We start from the raw sequence: 21,738 nt of genomic DNA, 5'->3' as shown, positions 1-21,738 counted from the left end.
ATATATATATATATATATATATATATATATATATATATATATATCTGGAAAAAATCAGGAGAATGCGCCCATAGTGCAGATAAATTTATTTCACACATAAATTAAAAACAGGACATTCCATGGATTATAAAAGACTCGTACCATAAAAGACCCACTCTTTGGGCCAGTTAAAACACATGAAACAATCCACCAGGCTATCCACCAAACCTGCTGCAGTCAAAGACCGGACCATGCACCGCGCCGGTAGAAGCCGAACTCGTCAGGTCACTCACAGTGAAGCAGCCGGGATGTGTGAGCCGGGTGGGAGAAGACGCACGTCTGGCAAGCCCCGCCTCTACGCGTCTCGTAGTTACTTCGTCAGCCTCCTGACGAAGTAACTACGAAACGCGTAGAGGCGGGGCTTGCCAGACGTGCGTCTTCTCCCACCCGGCTCACACATCCCGGCTGCTTCACTGAGTGACCTGACGAGTTCGGCTTCTACCGGCGCGGTGCATGGTCCGGTCTTTGACTGCAGCAGGTTTGGTGGATAGCCTGGTGGATTGTTTCATGTGTTTTAACTGGCCCAAAGAGTGGGTCTTTTATGGTACGAGTCTTTTATAATCCATGGAATGTCCTGTTTTTAATTTATGTGTGAAATAAATTTATCTGCACTATGGGCGCATTCTCCTGATTTTTTCCAGACACAATTTGCTCAAGGAGTTCTGAGCTTCATTTGGAGATTTGCAGCGGTGTTGGTTACACCAGTGCTACAGCCCAGGGATTCATTCACTGTGGACTGACAAACTCTCATTATAGGATCACCAGCGCACCTGTACCTTTTTCTCCATATATATATATATATATATATATATATATATATATATATATATATATATATATATATATATATATGTGTGTATATGTATGTATGATTTGTCCCTGAAGACGGGGCGCAGTCCTCGAAACGCCGTAGGACCGGATTAAAGACTTTTTTATTTTACTACAAGTCTGCTGAGTGCCGCTGATTTCCTTTCGTCATACATATTATATATATATATATATAAAGATGCAAGGATAGGCACTCCACAATGCTCAGGTATAGAAATGCTGGTGCCTCCGTGAAGATAACATACACAGGACCAAAGACGTGGCACTCACAGCATAGTTACAACAGATCAAAAGGACATCAGTCGCTGTTTTGCAACGTTTCAGTGGTAGTCCACTGTCGTCAGGCTTTATTTGAAAATACATTAAAATCATCTTACCTTTATAGAACCCCCGCGTGCATGTTCGAAAAACAGTCCGGACCCGAACTTCCGGTCGGGCGGACGGAAATGACGTGATAGTGCCGTCAGCGCACTGAAAGAAGAAACCATCACCATAGTAACCAGAAGCGTACATAAAAACAATCATTGCAATCTACTTATAGAAACGGAAAGTCACGATAAAGTTCTCACCAATAGTACACATGCATATTACTACATGCAGTATACATATATGGATACATTGTTAATAACCCAAATGGTAACAGAGACAGTTCCTCATAATTTCTTAATATGCTGCAATCATGTTTATACAGACAAACAGGGAGACCCTGATTGTCTGGGATGTTAATGTCCCAGCTTAATCAATCTTGTTGACACAAACATATTTTGTAATGATAAAAAATAAATAAAGAAAGGAAATATAATACTATAGAGAATATACTACTAAAGAAAACAGGCGTAAGACAGTTGTTCGTTCAAACCATTAGGATGCAACACCCCCAGATATGTTATCCATTTTGTCTCCATTTGGAGTAGTTTGGACGACCGATCTCCACCCCTAATGCTGTTAGGGATGTGATCGATCATTCTGTATCGTATACTATTGATGGGGTGTTTATAAATAGCGAAATGTCTTGCTACGGGTTGTTCACTGCTGCCCGTTTCTAGTGCTTTTCTTATGGCCGACCTATGACAGGTCATTCTCTCTTTAAATTTCCTTTCTGATTTACCTACATAGCTGAGGCCACAAGGGCAGACAATCTGATAGACCGTGAATGTGGAATTGCAGGTTAATCGATGTCGAATTAAAATCTTTTTACCTGTTTGTGCTTTGTGGGTGGTTAAATGAATCTCCTGTAAGTAAGTATTGACACGTAACGCACGTGCATTTAAAGCACCCTAATTTAGTGGTTGCATGAGACAAAAAATGTGTGCTAGGTATTACTGCATCCTGTGCAACCCTTGAGATATCGGTTTTAACCAAATAGTCTCTGAGATTTTTCCCTTTGGTGTAACACGGCATAAGCCTAGAACCAGATAAATGTAATTGTTCATCGGTTTCTATTAAGGGCCAATGTTTTTTGGCAATACGTGTAATAGCATTGGATTTTACATTAAATTTGTTTACCCAAGGGAATTTGGTTTGATGCTGTTCATCTTTTTTGATCTTATTTTTTAATAAAGCTGTCCTGTCCATACTCATAACTTTTGCTTTAGCCGAATTGAGCAACCCTTTGGAATAACCTCTTAGCCGTAATTTGGTGATTAAAGTATCAATCTGAGCCGAGGCAACCTCTGTCTCACTGTTTATACGTCTAATCCTAATCATTTGAGAGTAAGGTAATCCTCTCTTAAGAGAGGGAGGATGACAGCTTTGTGCATGTAAAAGCTGATTGCAATCAGTGGGCTTTGTATAGATGCTAGTGTTAATCTTATTATTCTGAAATTTTACCAAGACATCTAGAAAGTTAATAACCTTCTGATTAAATTCAAAAGTGAATTTAATAGAGCCGTCGCCGGCATTGAAACCCTCCAATAATTCTGTTAGTGTCTGTATGTCATCTTTCCATAGAAAAATAGGTCATCTATGTAACGATTGAAAAGAATTGCCCCTGATCTAAAGCAATCATTATTGTAAAACAAATCCTCTTCTATTGAAAACATAAAAATGTTTGCATATGTGGGAGAGACTGCAGATCCCATCGCACACCCTCTCGTTTGTAAATAAAATTGTTTGCCATACAGAAAAGTTGCTGGTCAAAACTAATTCTAATAACAGCAAAATAACATTAATTTTATCTGAATCAAACACTGCCTTTCTATAAAGAAATCTTCTGACCGCTGCTAATCCCATATCATGGGGAACTGATGTATACAGGCTGACAACATCCACGGTTACCAGCCAACAATTATCTAGTAATAATTCAATAGAATGAAGATTGTTTAGGAAGGCAGTAGTGTCAATCAGATAGCTGGGTTCTTCACACAGCAAAGGTTGTAACAAACAATCTAAAAAGACCGACAAGGGTTGCAGAAGAGACCCCCGTGCCGACACAATGGGTCGACCAGGGGGTGGATCTGTTCCCTTGTGGATCTTTGGCAGTAGGTAAAATATCGGCACTATCGGGAACTGTGGTACCAAAACATTCATAATTTCTGGAGTGATTAAATCAACCTTTAGTGCTTGTGAAAGAATATCAATTAATCGTTTTTTACAACTAGCAGACGGATTAGCATGTAATTTTGTATATACATCCGCACAAGACAATTGTCGTTGTGCTTCTGTATTATAATCATGAAAGTCTTGTAATACTATCACGCCTCCTTTATCCGATGGCCTTATGATCAATTGTTCATTATTGGATAAATCATGTAGTGCATTCCGTTCAGCTTTAGTAAGATTAGGGTGTGTTTGTTCACGGGAGTCCTCCACACATTTAACCTCATGTTCAAAGATTCTCATAAACGTCTTTAAACTTGTGTTGTTTGACAAGGGGTCAAAGATAGATTTCTGACGAAAAGGATGAAGTTTGGTAGGTAAAGGTCTCTGCACATTGGTATTTGTCTGATTGCCAAAATGTTCCTTTAATTTGATCTTGCGTTGGAGCTTGTATTTTTCTATATTCCATTGGAGATCACTGAAAGGGACAGAAGGCACGAATGAAAGTCCTTTGTTCAATAACTTTTTTTCAGTGTCTGATAGCTCGTATGATGACAAGTTACAGATCATTTCTTTTTGTATCGTGGTGGCCTGCCGACTCGTCCCCTGCCTCTGCCATTGGCCGCCTCTACGGGTGTATCTCCGCTTTCTAAAGCGGCTCGATCTTTTGCCGCTACCCCTAAAGGGGCTGATGCTTGGTTTGATCTTTCAGATTCACTCGTTGATTCCACCGATGAGTCTGTGTCTAATCTGTAATTTTGTTTGAATTGGCGACGGAAGAATGGGCGTTTTTTATCTGTGGGATTATTGCCAGACAGCCACCTGTACACAGTATGTCTTTCATAATCTTCCTCAACTTTGACCAATTTCTTCTTTTTAAAGGAATTGGAATCAGTCAGAACAAAAATTGCGGTTTTTGAAAGTACCAACCTATCCATTCTTACGGCTGATGTTGAGGGCGAGTGGATGAAGAAACTACAGACACAGATTACTCAATATAAAAAAGAACTTATTGAGTTTAAAAAGAAGAAATTGGTCAAAGTTGAGGAAGATTATGAAAGACATACTGTGTACAGGTGGCTGTCTGGCAATAATCCCACAGATAAAAAACGCCCATTCTTCCGTCGCCAATTCAAACAAAATTACAGATTAGACACAGACTCATCGGTGGAATCAACGAGTGAATCTGAAAGATCAAACCAAACATCAGCCCCTTTAGGGGTAGCGGCAAAAGATCGAGCCGCTTTAGAAAGCGGAGATACACCCGTAGAGGCGGCCAATGGCAGAGGCAGGGGACGAGTCGGCAGGCCACCACGATACAAAAAGAAATGATCTGTAACTTGTCATCATACGAGCTATCAGACACTGAAAAAAAGTTATTGAACAAAGGACTTTCATTCGTGCCTTCTGTCCCTTTCAGTGATCTCCAATGGAATATAGAAAAATACAAGCTCCAACGCAAGATCAAATTAAAGGAACATTTTGGCAATCAGACAAATACCAATGTGCAGAGACCTTTACCTACCAAACTTCATCCTTTTCGTCATAAATCTATCTTTGACCCCTTGTCAAACAACACAAGTTTAAAGACGTTTATGAGAATCTTTGAACATGAGGTTAAATGTGTGGAGGACTCCCGTGAACAAACACACCCTAATCTTACTAAAGCTGAACGGAATGCACTACATGATTTATCCAATAATGAACAATTGATCATAAGGCCATCGGATAAAGGAGGCGTGATAGTATTACAAGACTTTCATGATTATAATACAGAAGCACAACGACAATTGTCTTGTGTGGATGTATATACAAAATTACATGCTAATCCGTCTGCTAGTTGTAAAAAACGATTAATTGATATTCTTTCACAAGCACTAAAGGTTGATTTAATCACTCCAGAAATTATGAATGTTTTGGTACCACAGTTCCCGATAGTGCCGATATTTTACCTACTGCCAAAGATCCACAAGGGAACAGATCCACCCCCTGGTCGACCCATTGTGTCGGCACGGGGGTCTCTTCTGCAACCCTTGTCGGTCTTTTTAGATTGTTTGTTACAACCTTTGCTGTGTGAAGAACCCAGCTATCTGATTGACACTACTGCCTTCCTAAACAATCTTCATTCTATTGAATTATTACTAGATAATTGTTGGCTGGTAACCGTGGATGTTGTCAGCCTGTATACATCAGTTCCCCATGATATGGGATTAGCAGCGGTCAGAAGATTTCTTTATAGAAAGGCAGTGTTTGATTCAGATAAAATTAATGTTATTTTGCTGTTATTAGAATTAGTTTTGACCAGCAACTTTTTTCTGTATGGCAAACAATTTTATTTACAAACGAGAGGGTGTGCGATGGGATCTGCAGTCTCTCCCACATATGCAAACATTTTTATGTTTTCAATAGAAGAGGATTTGTTTTACAATAATGATTGCTTTAGATCAGGGGCAATTCTTTTCAATCGTTACATAGATGACCTATTTTTCTATGGAAAGATGACATACAGACACTAACAGAATTATTGGAGGGTTTCAATGCCGGCGACGGCTCTATTAAATTCACTTTTGAATTTAATCAGAAGGTTATTAACTTTCTAGATGTCTTGGTAAAAATTCAGAATAATAAGATTAACACTAGCATCTATACAAAGCCCACTGATTGCAATCAGCTTTTACATGCACAAAGCTGTCATCCTCCCTCTCTTAAGAGAGGATTACCTTACTCTCAAATGATTAGGATTAGACGTATAAACAGTGAGACAGAGGTTGCCTCGGCTCAGATTGATACTTTAATCACCAAATTACGGCTAAGAGGTTATTCCAAAGGGTTGCTCAATTCGGCTAAAGCAAAAGTTATGAGTATGGACAGGACAGCTTTATTAAAAAATAAGATCAAAAAAGATGAACAGCATCAAACCAAATTCCCTTGGGTAAACAAATTTAATGTAAAATCCAATGCTATTACACGTATTGCCAAAAAACATTGGCCCTTAATAGAAACCGATGAACAATTACATTTATCTGGTTCTAGGCTTATGCCGTGTTACACCAAAGGGAAAAATCTCAGAGACTATTTGGTTAAAACCGATATCTCAAGGGTTGCACAGGATGCAGTAATACCTAGCACACATTTTTTGTCTCATGCAACCACTAAATTAGGGTGCTTTAAATGCACGTGCGTTACGTGTCAATACTTACTTACAGGAGATTCATTTAACCACCCACAAAGCACAAACAGGTAAAAAGATTTTAATTCGACATCGATTAACCTGCAATTCCACATTCACGGTCTATCAGATTGTCTGCCCTTGTGGCCTCAGCTATGTAGGTAAATCAGAAAGGAAATTTAAAGAGAGAATGACCTGTCATAGGTCGGCCATAAGAAAAGCACTAGAAACGGGCAGCAGTGAACAACCCGTAGCAAGACATTTCGCTATTTATAAACACCCCATCAATAGTATACGATACAGAATGATCGATCACATCCCTAACAGCATTAGGGGTGGAGATCGGTCGTCCAAACTACTCCAAATGGAGACAAAATGGATAACATATCTGGGGGTGTTGCATCCTAATGGTTTGAACGAACAACTGTCTTACGCCTGTTTTCTTTAGTAGTATATTCTCTATAGTATTATATTTCCTTTCTTTATTTATTTTTTATCATTACAAAATATGTTTGTGTCAACAAGATTGATTAAGCTGGGACATTAACATCCCAGACAATCAGGGTCTCCCTGTTTGTCTGTATAAACATGATTGCAGCATATTAAGAAATTATGAGGAACTGTCTCTGTTACCATTTGGGTTATTAACAATGTATCCATATATGTATACTGCATGTAGTAATATGCATGTGTACTATTGGTGAGAACTTTATCGTGACTTTCCGTTTCTATAAGTAGATTGTAATGATTGTTTTTATGTACGCTTCTGGTTACTATGGTGATGGTTTCTTCTTTCAGTGCGCTGACGGCACTATCACGTCATTTCCGTCCGCCCGACCGGAAGTTCGGGTCCGGACTGTTTTTCGAACATGCACGCGGGGGTTCTATAAAGGTAAGATGATTTTAATGTATTTTCAAATAAAGCCTGACGACAGTGGACTACCACTGAAACGTTGCAAAACAGCGACTGATGTCCTTTTGATCTGTTGTAACTATGCTGTGAGTGCCACGTCTTTGGTCCTGTATATATATATATATATATATATATATATATATATGGTGTGTACTCGGATCGGCACTCTCCCTGTGCATTGAATGGTGCTCCGGTGCCATCTGGAAGATGCATGCAAACGCTTTCAGAAAGAGACAATCAGCGGCACTCAGAGACTGCAGAAACCAGGAATAAAGTGCAAGTGCTTTTAATCCATTTCAGCAAAACAGGGGTGATCCAACGTTTCGGGGCGCGAACGTCCCTTTGTCAAGGTGAACAAACACAGAGTGGGTGAACATACAATATAGTGTTACCTTTATGGTGTGGGAGACCCAGAGGGCGGGAGTAACAGCAGTGTCCGGAGGAGCGTGGTGCTTCCGTCCCGGTATGTGTGACGTGCAGGCGCCTCAGTCACATGGTTCCAGCGCGTCATAGGATTCCGACAGTACCTAGGCAACCAGGCAAGCTGTTGCCATGGTTACCCGGCGCTCTGTGGCTTCCCGTTCGCTGAGGTCCAGTGGCTGTGAAAAGACGAGGGAAGCCACAGAGCAGGTAGTCAGGCACTCATCAGTCAATGCAGCATGAATAACTTGCTGGGGTGCCCTCATTAGAACTTGAAGCAGTCCAATATAATAGAGGAAATAAGGCGTCACTCCACAGACTTAAAAAACAATTAAATGAAGTCCTTTATTCCTACGTCGTTTCGGGGTGAAACCCCGTCGTCAGGGACAAGCGTACAAACACAAGTGATACAATACAAACATTTATACCCTCCCCAAGACCAAACAATTAAAAACAATTACTTACACCTAACTTGGGTCGCTTGATGCAGTCCGGCACCGTGTACATACATCACGGTGCTACATCATTATCGGGCAACACCTAGTTGGTGTGAGCTGAACGAGCGTCTTGATAACCAGGCAACGCTTGTACACCGGCTTCAATTAATTTAATAATACTGCGCTCTCAGCTCGTATAACATGAACTTAAAAACATTTACATATATCTCGGCACTATTATTACAATGTTACTCTTAACAATCAGTGGATGTATCACAAATTACTTAAACTGATAATACACTTAGATAATTGACCAGACATGGACTATTTTGGCCCTGGATTTTATACAAAACAATGGAGTCCTAATGTTTCGTTTAACCCTTTCGGGGCTATCGTTCAAATTAAAATTCCATCGACTCTCCTTGCGCAATATTATCTTATCCCTATCTCCTCCCCGAATAGATTTGGGGACATGATCTATAATTATAGCCCTAATTGGTGCTATACTGTGTTTAGCGTTAAGGCAATGTCGGGCCACTGGCTGGTCCGCGGTCCCCGTTTCTAATGCCTGTTTGATCGCGCTTCTGTGTAAAGCCATACGTTCCCTAAATTGTCTAGAGGTTTTACCTATATATGATAATCAGCATGGGCAGATTAACATATATATATATATATATAACATGTGTGGTGGTACATGTATGTTACAGTATGTTTTATTTCTATTCTTCTGCCTGTGTGTGGGTGACCAAATGTGTGTCCTGTTATCTAAGCATTGCACGTAACACAGCCAAGACATCTAAAGCACCCAGGCTTACGGCGCAAAATATGTGATGTTTATTTTTTTGTTAATTCAGTGATGTCTAATTTCACAATTGGATCTCTCAGATTTCTACCTCTCTGGTAACTAGGTAATATTCTAGTATCCAAAGAGATGGAAGTTCTCTGTCTGAATTAACAATGGGCCACCATTTCTTTACCCTTTTAATACGGTGATCACTATTGATGGTATATTTATTAACCCATGGTACACGTGTCACATGCTCACTAGCCACATCTTTCTTAGACAGTGTGGTTTGTCTAGAGGTCTCCATTACTTTATTTTTAATTAACTCTAATTGGCTCCTATCATATCCATATTCTACGTGTTCTTAAGAAATGTGAATACGGGAGGCATTCCGTGTTCACAATTCTTAAGAACCCGTAGAATTACATCAAACATTGAAGCAGTAGAACCAGCATTAAATGAAATGTTGAAGACATTTGTACAAAAAGGATATGATAGGAGCCAATTAGAGGTAATGTACAGGTCTGTGTGATGTGGGAAGGGGGCGCCTGCCTCTGATGGGCGTGTTGTGGGCGTGTATGTACAGGTCTGTGTGATGTGGGGAGGGGGCGCCTGCCTCTGATGGGCGTGTTGTGGGCGTGTATGTACAGGTCTGTGTGATGTGGGGAGGGGGCGCCTGCCTCTGATGGGCGTGTTGTGGGCGTGTATGTACAGGTCTGTGAGATGTGGGGAGGGGGCGCCTGCCTCTGATGGGCGTGTTGTGGGCGTATATGTACAGGTCTGTGTGATGTGGGGAGGGGGCGCCTGCCTCTGATGGGTGTGTTGTGGGCGTCTATGTACAGGTCTGTGTGATGTGGGGAGGAGACGCCTGCCTCTGATGGGCGAGAATGTACAGGTCTGTGTGATGTGGGGAGGGGGCGCCTGCCTCTGATGGGCGTGTTGTGGGCGTGTATGTACAGGTCTGTGTGATGTGGGGAGGGGACACCTGCCTCTGATGGGCGTGTTGTGGGCGTGTATGTACAGGTCTGTGTGATGTGGGGAGGGGGCACCTGCCTCTGATGGGCGTGTTGTGGGCGTGTATGTACAGGTCTGTGTGATGTGGGGAGGGGACGCCTGCCTCTGATGGGCGTGTTGTGGGCGTGAATGTACAGGTCTGTGTGATGTGGGGAGGGGGCGCCTGCCTCTGATGGGTGTGTTGTGGGCGTGTATGTACAGGTCTGTGTGATGTGGGGAGGGGACGCCTGCCTCTGATGGGCGTGTTGTGGGCATGAATGTACAGGTCTGTGTGATGTGGGGAGGGGGCACCTGCCTCTGATGGGCGTGTTGTGGGCGTGTATGTATAGGTCTGTGTGATGTGGGGAGGGGACGCCTGCCTCTGATGGACGTGTTGTGGGCGTGTATGTACAGGTCTGTGTGATGTGGGGAGGGGACGCCTGCCTCTGATGGGCGTGTTGTGGGCGTGTATGTACAGGTCTGTGTGATGTGGGGAGGGGACGCCTGCCTCTGATGGGCAAGAATGTACAGGTCTGTGTGATGTGGGGATGGGACGCCTGCCTCTGATGGGCGTGTATGTACAGGTCTGTGTGATGTGGGGTGGGGATGCCTGCCTCTGATGGGCGTGTTGTGGGTGTGTATGTACAGGTCTCTGATGTGGGGAGGGGGCGCCTGCCTCTGATGGGTGTGTTGTGGGCGTGTATGTACAGGTCTGTGTGATGTGAGGAGGGGGATGTCTGCCTCTGATGGGCGTGTTGTGGGCGTGTATGTACAGGTCTGTGTGATGTGGGGAGGGGGCGCCTGCCTCTGATGGGCGTGTTGTGGGCGAGAATGTACAGGTCTGTGTGATGTGGAGAGGGGGCGCCTGCCTCTGATGGGCGTGTTGTGGGCGTGTATGTACAGGTCTGTGTGATGTGGAGTGGGGACGCCTGCCTCTGATGGGCGTGTTGTGGGCGTGTATGTACAGGTCTGTGTGATGTGGGGAGGGGGCGCCTGCCTCTGATGCGCGTGTTGTGGGCGTGTATGTACAGGTCTGTGTGATGTGGGGAGGGGACGGCTGCCTCTGATGGGCGTGTTGTGGGCGTGTATGTACAGGTCTGTGTGATGTGGGGAGAGGACGGCTGCCTCTGATGGGCGTGTTGTGGGCGTGTATGTACAGGTCTGTGTGATGTGGGGAGAGGACGCCTGCCTCTGATGGGCGTGTTGTGGGCGTGTATGTACAGGTCTGTGTGATGTGGGGAGAGGACGCCTGCCTCTGATGGGCGTGTTGTGGGCGTGTATGTACAGGTCTGTGTGATGTGGAGTGGGGACGCCTGCCTCTGATGGGCGTGTTGTGGGCGTGTATGTACAGGTATGTGTGATGTGGGGAGGGGGCACCTGCCTCTGATGGGCGTGTTGTGGGCGTGTATGTATAGGTCTGTGTGATGTGGGGAGGGGACGCCTGCCTCTGATGGGCGTGTTGTGGGCGTGTATGTACAGGTCTGTGTGATGTGGGGAGGAGACGCCTGCCTCTGATGGGCGAGAATGTACAGGTCTGTGTGATGTGGGGAGGGGGCGCCTGCCTCTGATGGGTGTGTTGTGGGCGTGTATGTACAGGTCTGTGTGATGTGGGGAGGGGACGCCTGCCTCTGATGGGCGTGTTGTGGGCGTGTATGTACAGGTCTGTGTGATATGGGGAGGGGGCACCTGCCTCTGATGGGCGTGTTGTGGGCGTGTATGTACAGGTCTGTGTGATGTGGGGAGGGGACGCCTGCCTCTGATGGGCGTGTTGTGGGCGTGTATGTACAGGTCTGTGTGATGTGGGGAGGGGACGCCTGCCTCTGATGGGCGAGAATGTACAGGTCTGTGTGATGTGGGGAGGGGGCGCCTGCCTCTGATGGGCGTGTTGTGGGCGTGTATGTACAGGTCTGTGTGATGTGGGGAGGGGACGCCTGCCTCTGATGGGCGTGTATGTACAGGTCTGTGTGATGTGGGGTGGGGATGCCTGCCTCTGATGGGCGTGTTGTGGGTGTGTATGTACAGGTCTCTGATGTGGGGAGGGGGCGCCTGCCTCTGATGGGCGTGTATGTACAGGTCTGTGTGATGTGGGGAGGGGACGCCTGCCTCTGATGGGCGTGTATGTACAGGTCTGTGTGATGTGGGGAGGGGACGCCTGCCTCTGATGGGCGTGTTGTGGGCGTGTATGTACAGGTCTGTGTGATGTGGGGAGGGGACGCCTGCCTCTGATGGGAGTGTTGTGGGCGTGTATGTACAGGTCTGTGTGATGTGGGGAGGGGGCGCCTGCCTCTGATGGGCGTGTTGTGGGCGTGTATGTACAGGTCTGTGTGATGTGGGGATGAGGCGCCTGCCTCTGATGGGCGTGTTGTGGGCGTGTATGTACAGGTCTGTGTGATGTGGGGAGGGGACGCCTGCCTCTGATGGGCGTGTTGTGGGCGTGTATGTACAGGTCTGTGTGATGTGGGGAGGGGACGCCTGCCTCTGATGGGTGTGTTGTGGGCGTGTATGTACAGGTCTGTGTGATGTGGGGAGGGGACGCCTGCCTCTGATGGGCGTGTTGTGGGCGTGTATGTACAGGTCTGTGTGATGTGGGGAGGGGACGCCTGCCTCTGATGGGTGTGTTGTGGGTGTGTATGTACAGGTCTGTGTGATGTGGGGAGGGGACGCCTGTCTCTGATGGGTGCGTTGTGGGTGTGTATGTACAGGTCTGTGTGATGTGGGGAGTTGGCTGCGCAGGCAGGGAGCTGCTCGGCAGGTGTGAAAGCATTGCTGCCATGCGATGCTTTCGCACCTGTGCGGTGGGGGGAGGGCCTGACATGCGGGGCGTACCATCCTTGTGCTGGGCCTCCTCCCGCATGTCAGAGAATTTTATGCACATCTATGATCTGCTCTGAATCACCCCCTTTGTGAGTCAGATTGTACAATATGATAAAGCCATGGAGAGACACAGAAACAAGTTAGCTGCTCACTCTCTGCCTTGTAAGTACAATGTCGTGGCTGTAGGGAAAAGCTCAGAATCAGCTCCTATGCAGGTAAGTGTGCATGAACATCATAAGGACAATATAAATTTCCATCTGCCATACCTGTGCATCGACTCATCCCTCCCGTGCTGCTCTCGGACAATCATTGCTGTGGACACATTGCTGTCTCCGGCCACTGCCCGCAAATCATCTACCAGCTGCCAACACACAAAGTCAAGAATAACACCGTCACAAATCATTACAGTGTGGTGACTACGGAGACTACTGTCTGTATTACACTGCGGAGACTACTGTCTGTATTACACTGCGGAGACTACTCTCTGTATTACACTGCGGAGACTACTCTCTGTATTACACTGCGGCGACTACTCTCTGTATTACACTGTGGAGACTACGGTCAGTATTACACTGTGGTGACTGCAGTGATTACCGTCTGTCTTACACTGCGGCGACTACCGTCTGTCTTACACTGCGGCGACTACCGTCTGTCTTACACTGCGGCGACTACCGTCTGTCTTACACTGCGGCGACTACCGTCTGTCTTACACTGCGGCGACTACCGTCTGTCTTACACTGCGGCGACTACCGTCTGTCTTACACTGCGGCGACTACCGTCTGTCTTACACTGCGGCGACTACCGTCTGTCTTACACTGCGGCGACTAACGTCTGTCTTACACTGCGGCGACTACCGTCTGTCTTACACTGCGGCGACTACCGTCTGTCTTACACTGCGGCGACTACCGTCTGTCTTACACTGCGGCGACTACCGTCTGTCTTACACTGCGGCGACTACCGTCTGTCTTACACTGCGGCGACTACCGTCTGTCTTACACTGCGGCGACTACCGTCTGTCTTACACTGCGGCGACTACCGTCTGTCTTACACTGCGGCGACTACCGTCTGTCTTACACTGCGGCGACTACCGTCTGTCTTACACTGCGGCGACTACCGTCTGTCTTACACTGCGGCGACTACCGTCTGTCTTACACTGCGGATACTATTGTCTGTATTACACTGCTGAGACTACTGTCTGTATTACACTGCAGTGATTACTGTCTGTATTACACTGCAGCGACTACTCTCTGTATTACACTGTGGAGACTACTGTCTGTATTACACTGTGGTGACTGCAGTGATTACTGTCTGTATTATACTGCGGAGACTACTGTCTGTATTACACTGCGGAGACTACTGTCTGTATTACACTGCGGAGACTACTGTCTGTATTACACTGCGGTGACTACTGTCTGTATTACACTGCGGTGACTACTGTCTGTATTACACTGCGGTGACTACTGTCTGTATTACACTGCGGTGACTACTGTCTGTATTACACTGCAGTGATTACTGTCTGTATAACACTGCGGAGACTACTGTCTGTATTACAACGCGGCGACTACTATCTGTATTACACTGCGGCGACTACTGTCTGTATTACACTGCAGTGATTACTATCTGTATTACACTGCGGCGACTACTATCTGTATTACACTGCGGTGACTACTATCTGTATTACACTGCGGTGACTACTATCTGTATTACACTGCAGCAACTACTCTCTGTATTACACTGTGGAGACTACTGTTTGTATTACACTGTGGTGACTGCAGTGATTACTGTCTGTATTACACTGCGGAGACTACTGTCTGTATTACACTGCGGAGACTACTGTCTGTATTACACTGCGGAGACTACTGTCTGTATTACACTGCGGAGACTACTGTGTATTACACTGCAGCGACTACTCTCTGTATTACACTGTGGAGACTACTGTCTGTATTACAATGCAGTGATTACTGTTTGTATTACACTGTGGTGACTGCAGTGATTACTGTCTGTATTACACTGCGGAGACTACTGTCTGTATTACACTGCGGAGACTACTGTCTGTATTACACGGCGGAGACTACTGTCTGTATTACACGGCGGAGACTACTGTCTGTATTACACGGCGGAGACTACTGTCTGTATTACACGGCGGAGACTACTGTCTGTATTACACGGCGGAGACTACTGTCTGTATTACACGGCGGAGACTACTGTCTGTATTACACGGCGGAGACTACTGTCTGTATTACACGGCGGAGACTACTGTCTGTATTACACGGCGGAGACTACTGTCTGTATTACACGGCGGAGACTACTGTCTGTATTACACGGCGGAGACTACTGTCTGTATTACACGGCGGAGACTACTGTCTGTATTACACGGCGGAGACTACTGTCTGTATTACACGGCGGAGACTACTGTCTGTATTACACTGCGGAGACTACTGTCTGTATTACACTGCGGAGACTACTGTCTGTATTACACTGCGGAGACTACTGTCTGTATTACACTGCGGAGACTACTGTCTGTATTACACTGCGGAGACTACTGTCTGTATTACACTGCGGAGACTACTGTCTGTATTACACTGCGGAGACTACTGTCTGTATTACACTGCGGAGACTACTGTCTGTATTACACTGCGGAGACTACTGTCTGTATTACACTGCGGAGACTACTGTCTGTATTACACTGCGGAGACTACTGTCTGTATTACACTGCGGAGACTACTGTCTGTATTACACTGCGGAGACTACTGTCTGTATTACACTGCGGAGACTACTGTCTGTATTACACTGCGGAGACTACTGTCTGTATTACACTGCGGAGACTACTGTCTGTATTACACTGCGGAGACTACTGTCTGTATTACACTGCGGAGACTACTGTCTGTATTACACTGCGGAGACTACTGTCTGTATTACACTGCGGAGACTACTGTCTGTATTACACTGCGGAGACTACTGTCTGTATTACACTGCGGAGACTACTGTCTGTATTACACTGCGGAGACTACTGTCTGTATTACACTGCGGAGACTACTGTCTGTATTACACTGCGGAGACTACTGTCTGTATTACACTGCGGAGACTACTGTCTGTATTACACTGCGGTGACTACTGTCTGTATTACACTGCAGTGATTACGGTCTGTATTACACTGCAGCGACTATTCTCTGTATTACACTGTGGAGACTACTGTCTGTATTACACTGTGGAGACTGCAGTGATTACTGTCTGTATTACACTGCGGTTACTACTGTCTGTATTACACTGCGGATACTACTGTCTGTATTACACTGCGGATACTACTGTCTGTATTACACTGCGGAGACTACTGTCTGTATTACACTGCGGAGACTACTGTCTGTATTACACTGCGGAGACTACTGTCTGTATTACACTGCGGAGACTACTGTCTGTATTACACTGCGGAGACTACTGTCTGTATTACACTGCGGAGACTACTGTCTGTATGACTACTGTCTGTATTACACTGCGGTGACTACTGTCTGTATTACACTGCGGAGACTACTGTCTGTATTACACTGCGGTGACTACTGTCTGTATTACACTGCGGTGACTACTGTCTGTATTACACTGCAGTGATTACTGTCTGTATTACGCTGCAGCGACTACTATCTGTATTACACTGTGGAGACTACTGTCTGTATTACACTGCGGTGACTACTGTCTGTATTACACTGCGGTGACTACTGTCTGTATCACACTGCGGAGACTACTGTCTGTATCACACTGCGGAGACTACTGTCTGTATTACACTGCAATGACTACTGTCTGTATTACACTTCAATGACTACTATCTGTATTACACTGCAGCGACTACTCTCTGTATTACACTGTGGAGACTACTCTCTGTATTACACTGTGGAGACTACTCTCTGTATTACACTGTGGAGACTACTCTCTGTATTACACTGTGGAGACTACTCTCTGTATTACACTGTGGTGACTGCAGTGATTACTGTCTGTATTACACTGCGGCGACTACTATCTGTATTACACTGCGGTGACTACTGTCTGTATCACACTGCGGTTACTACTGTCTGTATCACACTGCGGTTACTACTGTCTGTATTAAACTATGGTGACTACTGTCTGTATTACACTGCGGTGACTACTGTCTGTATAACACTGCAGTGATTACTGTCTGTATTACACTGTGGTGACTGCAGTGATTACTCTCTGTATTACACTGCGGAGACTACTGTCTGTATTACACCGCGGCGACTACTATCTGTATTACACTGCAGTGACTACTGTCTGTATTACACTGTGGTGACTGCAGTGATTACTGTCTGTATTACACTGCGGAGACTACTGTCTGTATTACACTGCGGAGACTACTGTCTGTATTACACTGCGGAGACTACTGTCTGTATTACACTGCGGAGACTACTGTCTGTATTACACTGCGGAGACTACTGTCTGTATTACACTGCGGAGACTACTGTCTGTATTACACTGCGGAGACTACTGTCTGTATTACACTGCGGAGACTACTGTCTGTATTACATTGCGGAGACTACTGTCTGTATTACACTGTGGTGACTGCAGTGATTACTGTCTGTATTACACCGCGGAGACTGTCTGTCTGTATTACACTGCGGAGACTACTGTCTGTATTACACTGCGGAGACTACTGTCTGTATTACACTGCGGAGACTACTGTCTATTACACTGCGGAGACTACTGTCTGTATTACACTGCGGAGACTACTGTCTGTATTACACTGCGGAGACTACTGTCTGTATTACACTGCGGAGACTACTGTCTGTATTACACTGCGGAGACTACTGTCTGTATTACACTGCGGAGACTACTGTCTGTATTACACTGCGGAGACTACTGTCTGTATTACACTGCGGAGACTACTGTCTGTATTACACTGCGGCGGCTACTCTCTGTATTACACTGTGGAGACTACTGTCTGTATTAAACTGTGGTGACAGCGGTGACTACTGTCTGTATTACACTGCGGAGACTGCTGTCTATATTACACTGCAGAGACTACTGTCTGTATTACGCCTCAGCGACTACTATCTGTATTACACTGTGGAGACTACTGTCTGTATTACACTGTGGTGACTGCAGTGATTACTGTCTGTATTACACGGCGGCGACTACCATCTGTATTACACTGTGGTGACTGCAGTGATTACTGTCTGTATTACACTGCGGTGACTACTGTCTGTATTACACTGAGGTTACTACTGTCTGTATTACACTATGGTGACTACTGTCTGTATTACACTATGGTGACTACTGTCTGTATTACACTATGGTGACTACTGTCTGTATTACACTATGGTGACTACTGTCTGTATTACACTATGGTGACTACTGTCTGTATTACACTATGGTGACTACTGTCTGTATTACACTATGGTGACTACTGTCTGTATTACACTATGGTGACTACTGTCTGTATTACACTGCGGTGACTACTGTCTGTATTACACTGCAGTGATTACTGTCTGTATTACACTGCAGCGACTACTCTCTGTATTACACTGTGGAGACTACTGTCTGTATTACACTACAGTACACGACTACTGCCTATATTACACTACAGTACACGACTACTGCCTGCATTACACTACACGACTACTGCCTGTATTACACTACAGTACACGACTACTGCCTGCATTACACTACAGTACACGACTACTGCCTGCATTACACTACAGTACACGACTACTGCCTGTATTACACTACAGTACACGACTACTGCCTGTATTACACTACACGACTACTGCCTGCATTACACGACTACTGCCTGCATTACACTACAGTACACGACTACTGCCTGTATTACACTACAGTACACGACTACTGCCTGTATTACACTACAGTACACGACTACTGCCTGTATTACACTACAGTACACGACTACTGCCTGTATTACACTACAGTACACGACTACTGCCTGCATTACACTACAGTACACGACTACTGCCTGTATTACACTAGGGCGGTGAGTACTGTCTGTGTGACTGGTGCTGTACCTGTGGGGTTACGCTGTACAGTCGGCAGCTCCGTGTATGATATAGGCAGGGGGAGATAGCTCTCTGTATCCGTGCTGTAATTAGCAGAGACATGGTTCTCTCTCCTTCTGTCAGGGCTCAGGGTGCAGCCTATACATACAGATAGAAGACAAGCTGTTGGTAGAGAATGTCAGCAGACTGAGGAGAGGACAGAAGGACATTGCAGGGGCGGACAGAGGGCGGAGAGGCTTGATAATAGCCATGCGGTCCACCCCCATTAAAGACACAGTACCACACAGATATCACACAGCATTATACAACACAATCCCTAGAGAACCTTACACCCATTGCATAACGAGACGTCACTCACCGCTATTACACAGTTACACATTCACACAGAGGACACACACACACACACAACATAAGCCCTAGAGAACCTTACACCCATTGTATAATAAGACGTTACTCACTGCTATTACACAGTTACACATTCACACAGAGGACACACACACACAACACAAGCCCTAGAGAACTTTATACCCATTGTATAATGAGACGTCACTCACCGCTATTACACAGTTACACATTCACACAGAGCACACACACACACACACACACACACACACACACACACACACAACACAAGCCCTAGAGGACACACACACACAACACAAGCCCTAGAGGACACACACACACAACACAATCCCTAGAGAACCTTACACCCATTGTATAACGAGACAACACTCACAGCTATTACACAGTTACACAGAGGACACACACAACCCCTAGAGGACACACACACACAACACAAGCCCTAGAGAACCTTACACCCATTGTATAACGAGACAACACTCACCGCTATTACACAGTTACACATTCACACAGAGGACACACACACACACACAATCCCTAGAGAACCTTACACCCATTGTATAATGAGACGTTACTCACCGCTATTACACAGTTACACATTCACACAGAGGACACACAACACAAGCCCTAGAGAACCTTATACCCATTGTATAATGAGACGTTACTCACCGCTATTACACAGTTACACATTCACACAGAGGACACACACACACACACACACACACACACACAACACAAGCCCTAGAGAACCTTACACCCATTGTATAATAAGTCACACAGTTATTACACAGTTACACATTCACACAGAGGACACACACACACACACAATCCCTAGAGGACACACACACACAACACAATCCCTAGAGAACCTTACACCCATTGTGTAATAAGTCACTCACTGCTATTACACAGTTACACATTCACACAGAGGACACACACAACACAAGCCCTAGAGAACCTTACACCCATTGTACAATGAGACGTCACTCACCGCTATTACACAGTTACACATTCACACAGAGGACACACACACAACACAATCCCTAGAGAACCTTACACCCATTGTATAATGAGACGTCACTCACTGCTATTACACAGTTACACATTCACACAGAGGACACACACAACACAAGCCCTAGAGGACACACACACAACACAAGCCCTAGAGAACCTTACACCCATTGTATAACGAGACAACACTCACAGCTATTACACAGTTACACATTCACACAGAGGACACACACAACACAAGCCCTAGAGAACCTTATACCCATTGTACAATGAGACGTCACTCACTGCTGTTACACATTCACACAGAGGACACACACACACAACACAATCCCTAGAGAACCTTATACCCATTGTATAATGAGACGTCACTCACTGCTATTACAGTTACACATTCACACAGAGGACACACACACACAACACAAGCCCTAGAGGACACATACACACACACACACAACACAAGCCCTAGAGAACCTTACACCCATTGTATAACGAGACAACACTCACAGCTATTACACAGTTACACATTCACACAGAGGACACACACAACACAAGCCCTAGAGAACCTTATACCCATTGTATAATAAGTCACTCACTGCTATTACACAGTTACACATTCACACAGAGGACACACACAACACAAGCCCTAGAGGACACACACACAACACAAGCCCTAGAGAACCTTACACCCATTGTATAACGAGACAACACTCACAGCTATTACACAGTTACACATTCACACAGAGGACACACACACAACACAAGCCCTAGAGAACCTTACACCCATTGTATATCGAGACGTCACTCACAGCTATTACACAGTTACACATTCACACAGAGGACACACACAACACAAGCCCTAGAGAACCTTATACCCATTGTATAATAAGTCACTCACTGCTATTACACAGTTACACATTCACACAGAGGACACACACAACACAAGCCCTAGAGGACACACACAACACAAGCCCTAGAGAACCTTACACCCATTGTATAACGAGACAACACTCACAGCTATTACACAGTTACACATTCACACAGAGGACACACACACACAACACAAGCCCTAGAGAACCTTACACCCATTGTATATCGAGACGTCACTCACAGCTATTACACAGTTACACATTCACACAGAGGACACACACAACACAAGCCCTAGAGAACCTTATACCCATTGTATAATAAGTCACTCACTGCTATTACACAGTTACACATTCACACAGAGGACACACACAACACAAGCCCTAGAGGACACACACACAACACAAGCCCTAGAGAACCTTACACCCATTGTATAACGAGACAACACTCACAGCTATTACACAGTTACACATTCACACAGAGGACACACACACAACACAAGCCCTAGAGAACCTTACACCCATTGTATATCGAGACGTCACTCACAGCTATTA

The 21,738-nt window shown here is 45.3% G+C and overlaps 1 protein-coding gene across 1 annotated transcript in view; it reads right to left on the bottom strand.

The window, feature by feature from the left end:
• Positions 1-21,738, bottom strand: part of LOC134982205 (probable D-lactate dehydrogenase, mitochondrial) — a gene marked incomplete at its 3' end in the record, with an annotated part of 169,614 nt that overhangs the window by 63,212 nt on the left and 84,664 nt on the right. Inside the window, exons 2-3 of the mRNA XM_063948706.1 lie at positions 18,959-19,087; positions 13,202-13,296 (exon numbers count right to left, since the gene is read on the bottom strand). Of these exons, the coding sequence (XP_063804776.1) occupies positions 13,202-13,296; positions 18,959-19,051 (188 nt within the window). The remainder of the gene's footprint in view (positions 1-13,201; positions 13,297-18,958; positions 19,088-21,738) is intronic.

Source organism: Pseudophryne corroboree (assembly GCF_028390025.1).
Source record: "Pseudophryne corroboree isolate aPseCor3 chromosome 11 unlocalized genomic scaffold, aPseCor3.hap2 SUPER_11_unloc_7, whole genome shotgun sequence".
Taxonomy (NCBI): domain Eukaryota; kingdom Metazoa; phylum Chordata; class Amphibia; order Anura; family Myobatrachidae; genus Pseudophryne; species Pseudophryne corroboree.
Note: the sequence above shows the minus strand (reverse complement) of the source record. Positions and strands in the feature narration are given on the sequence as shown.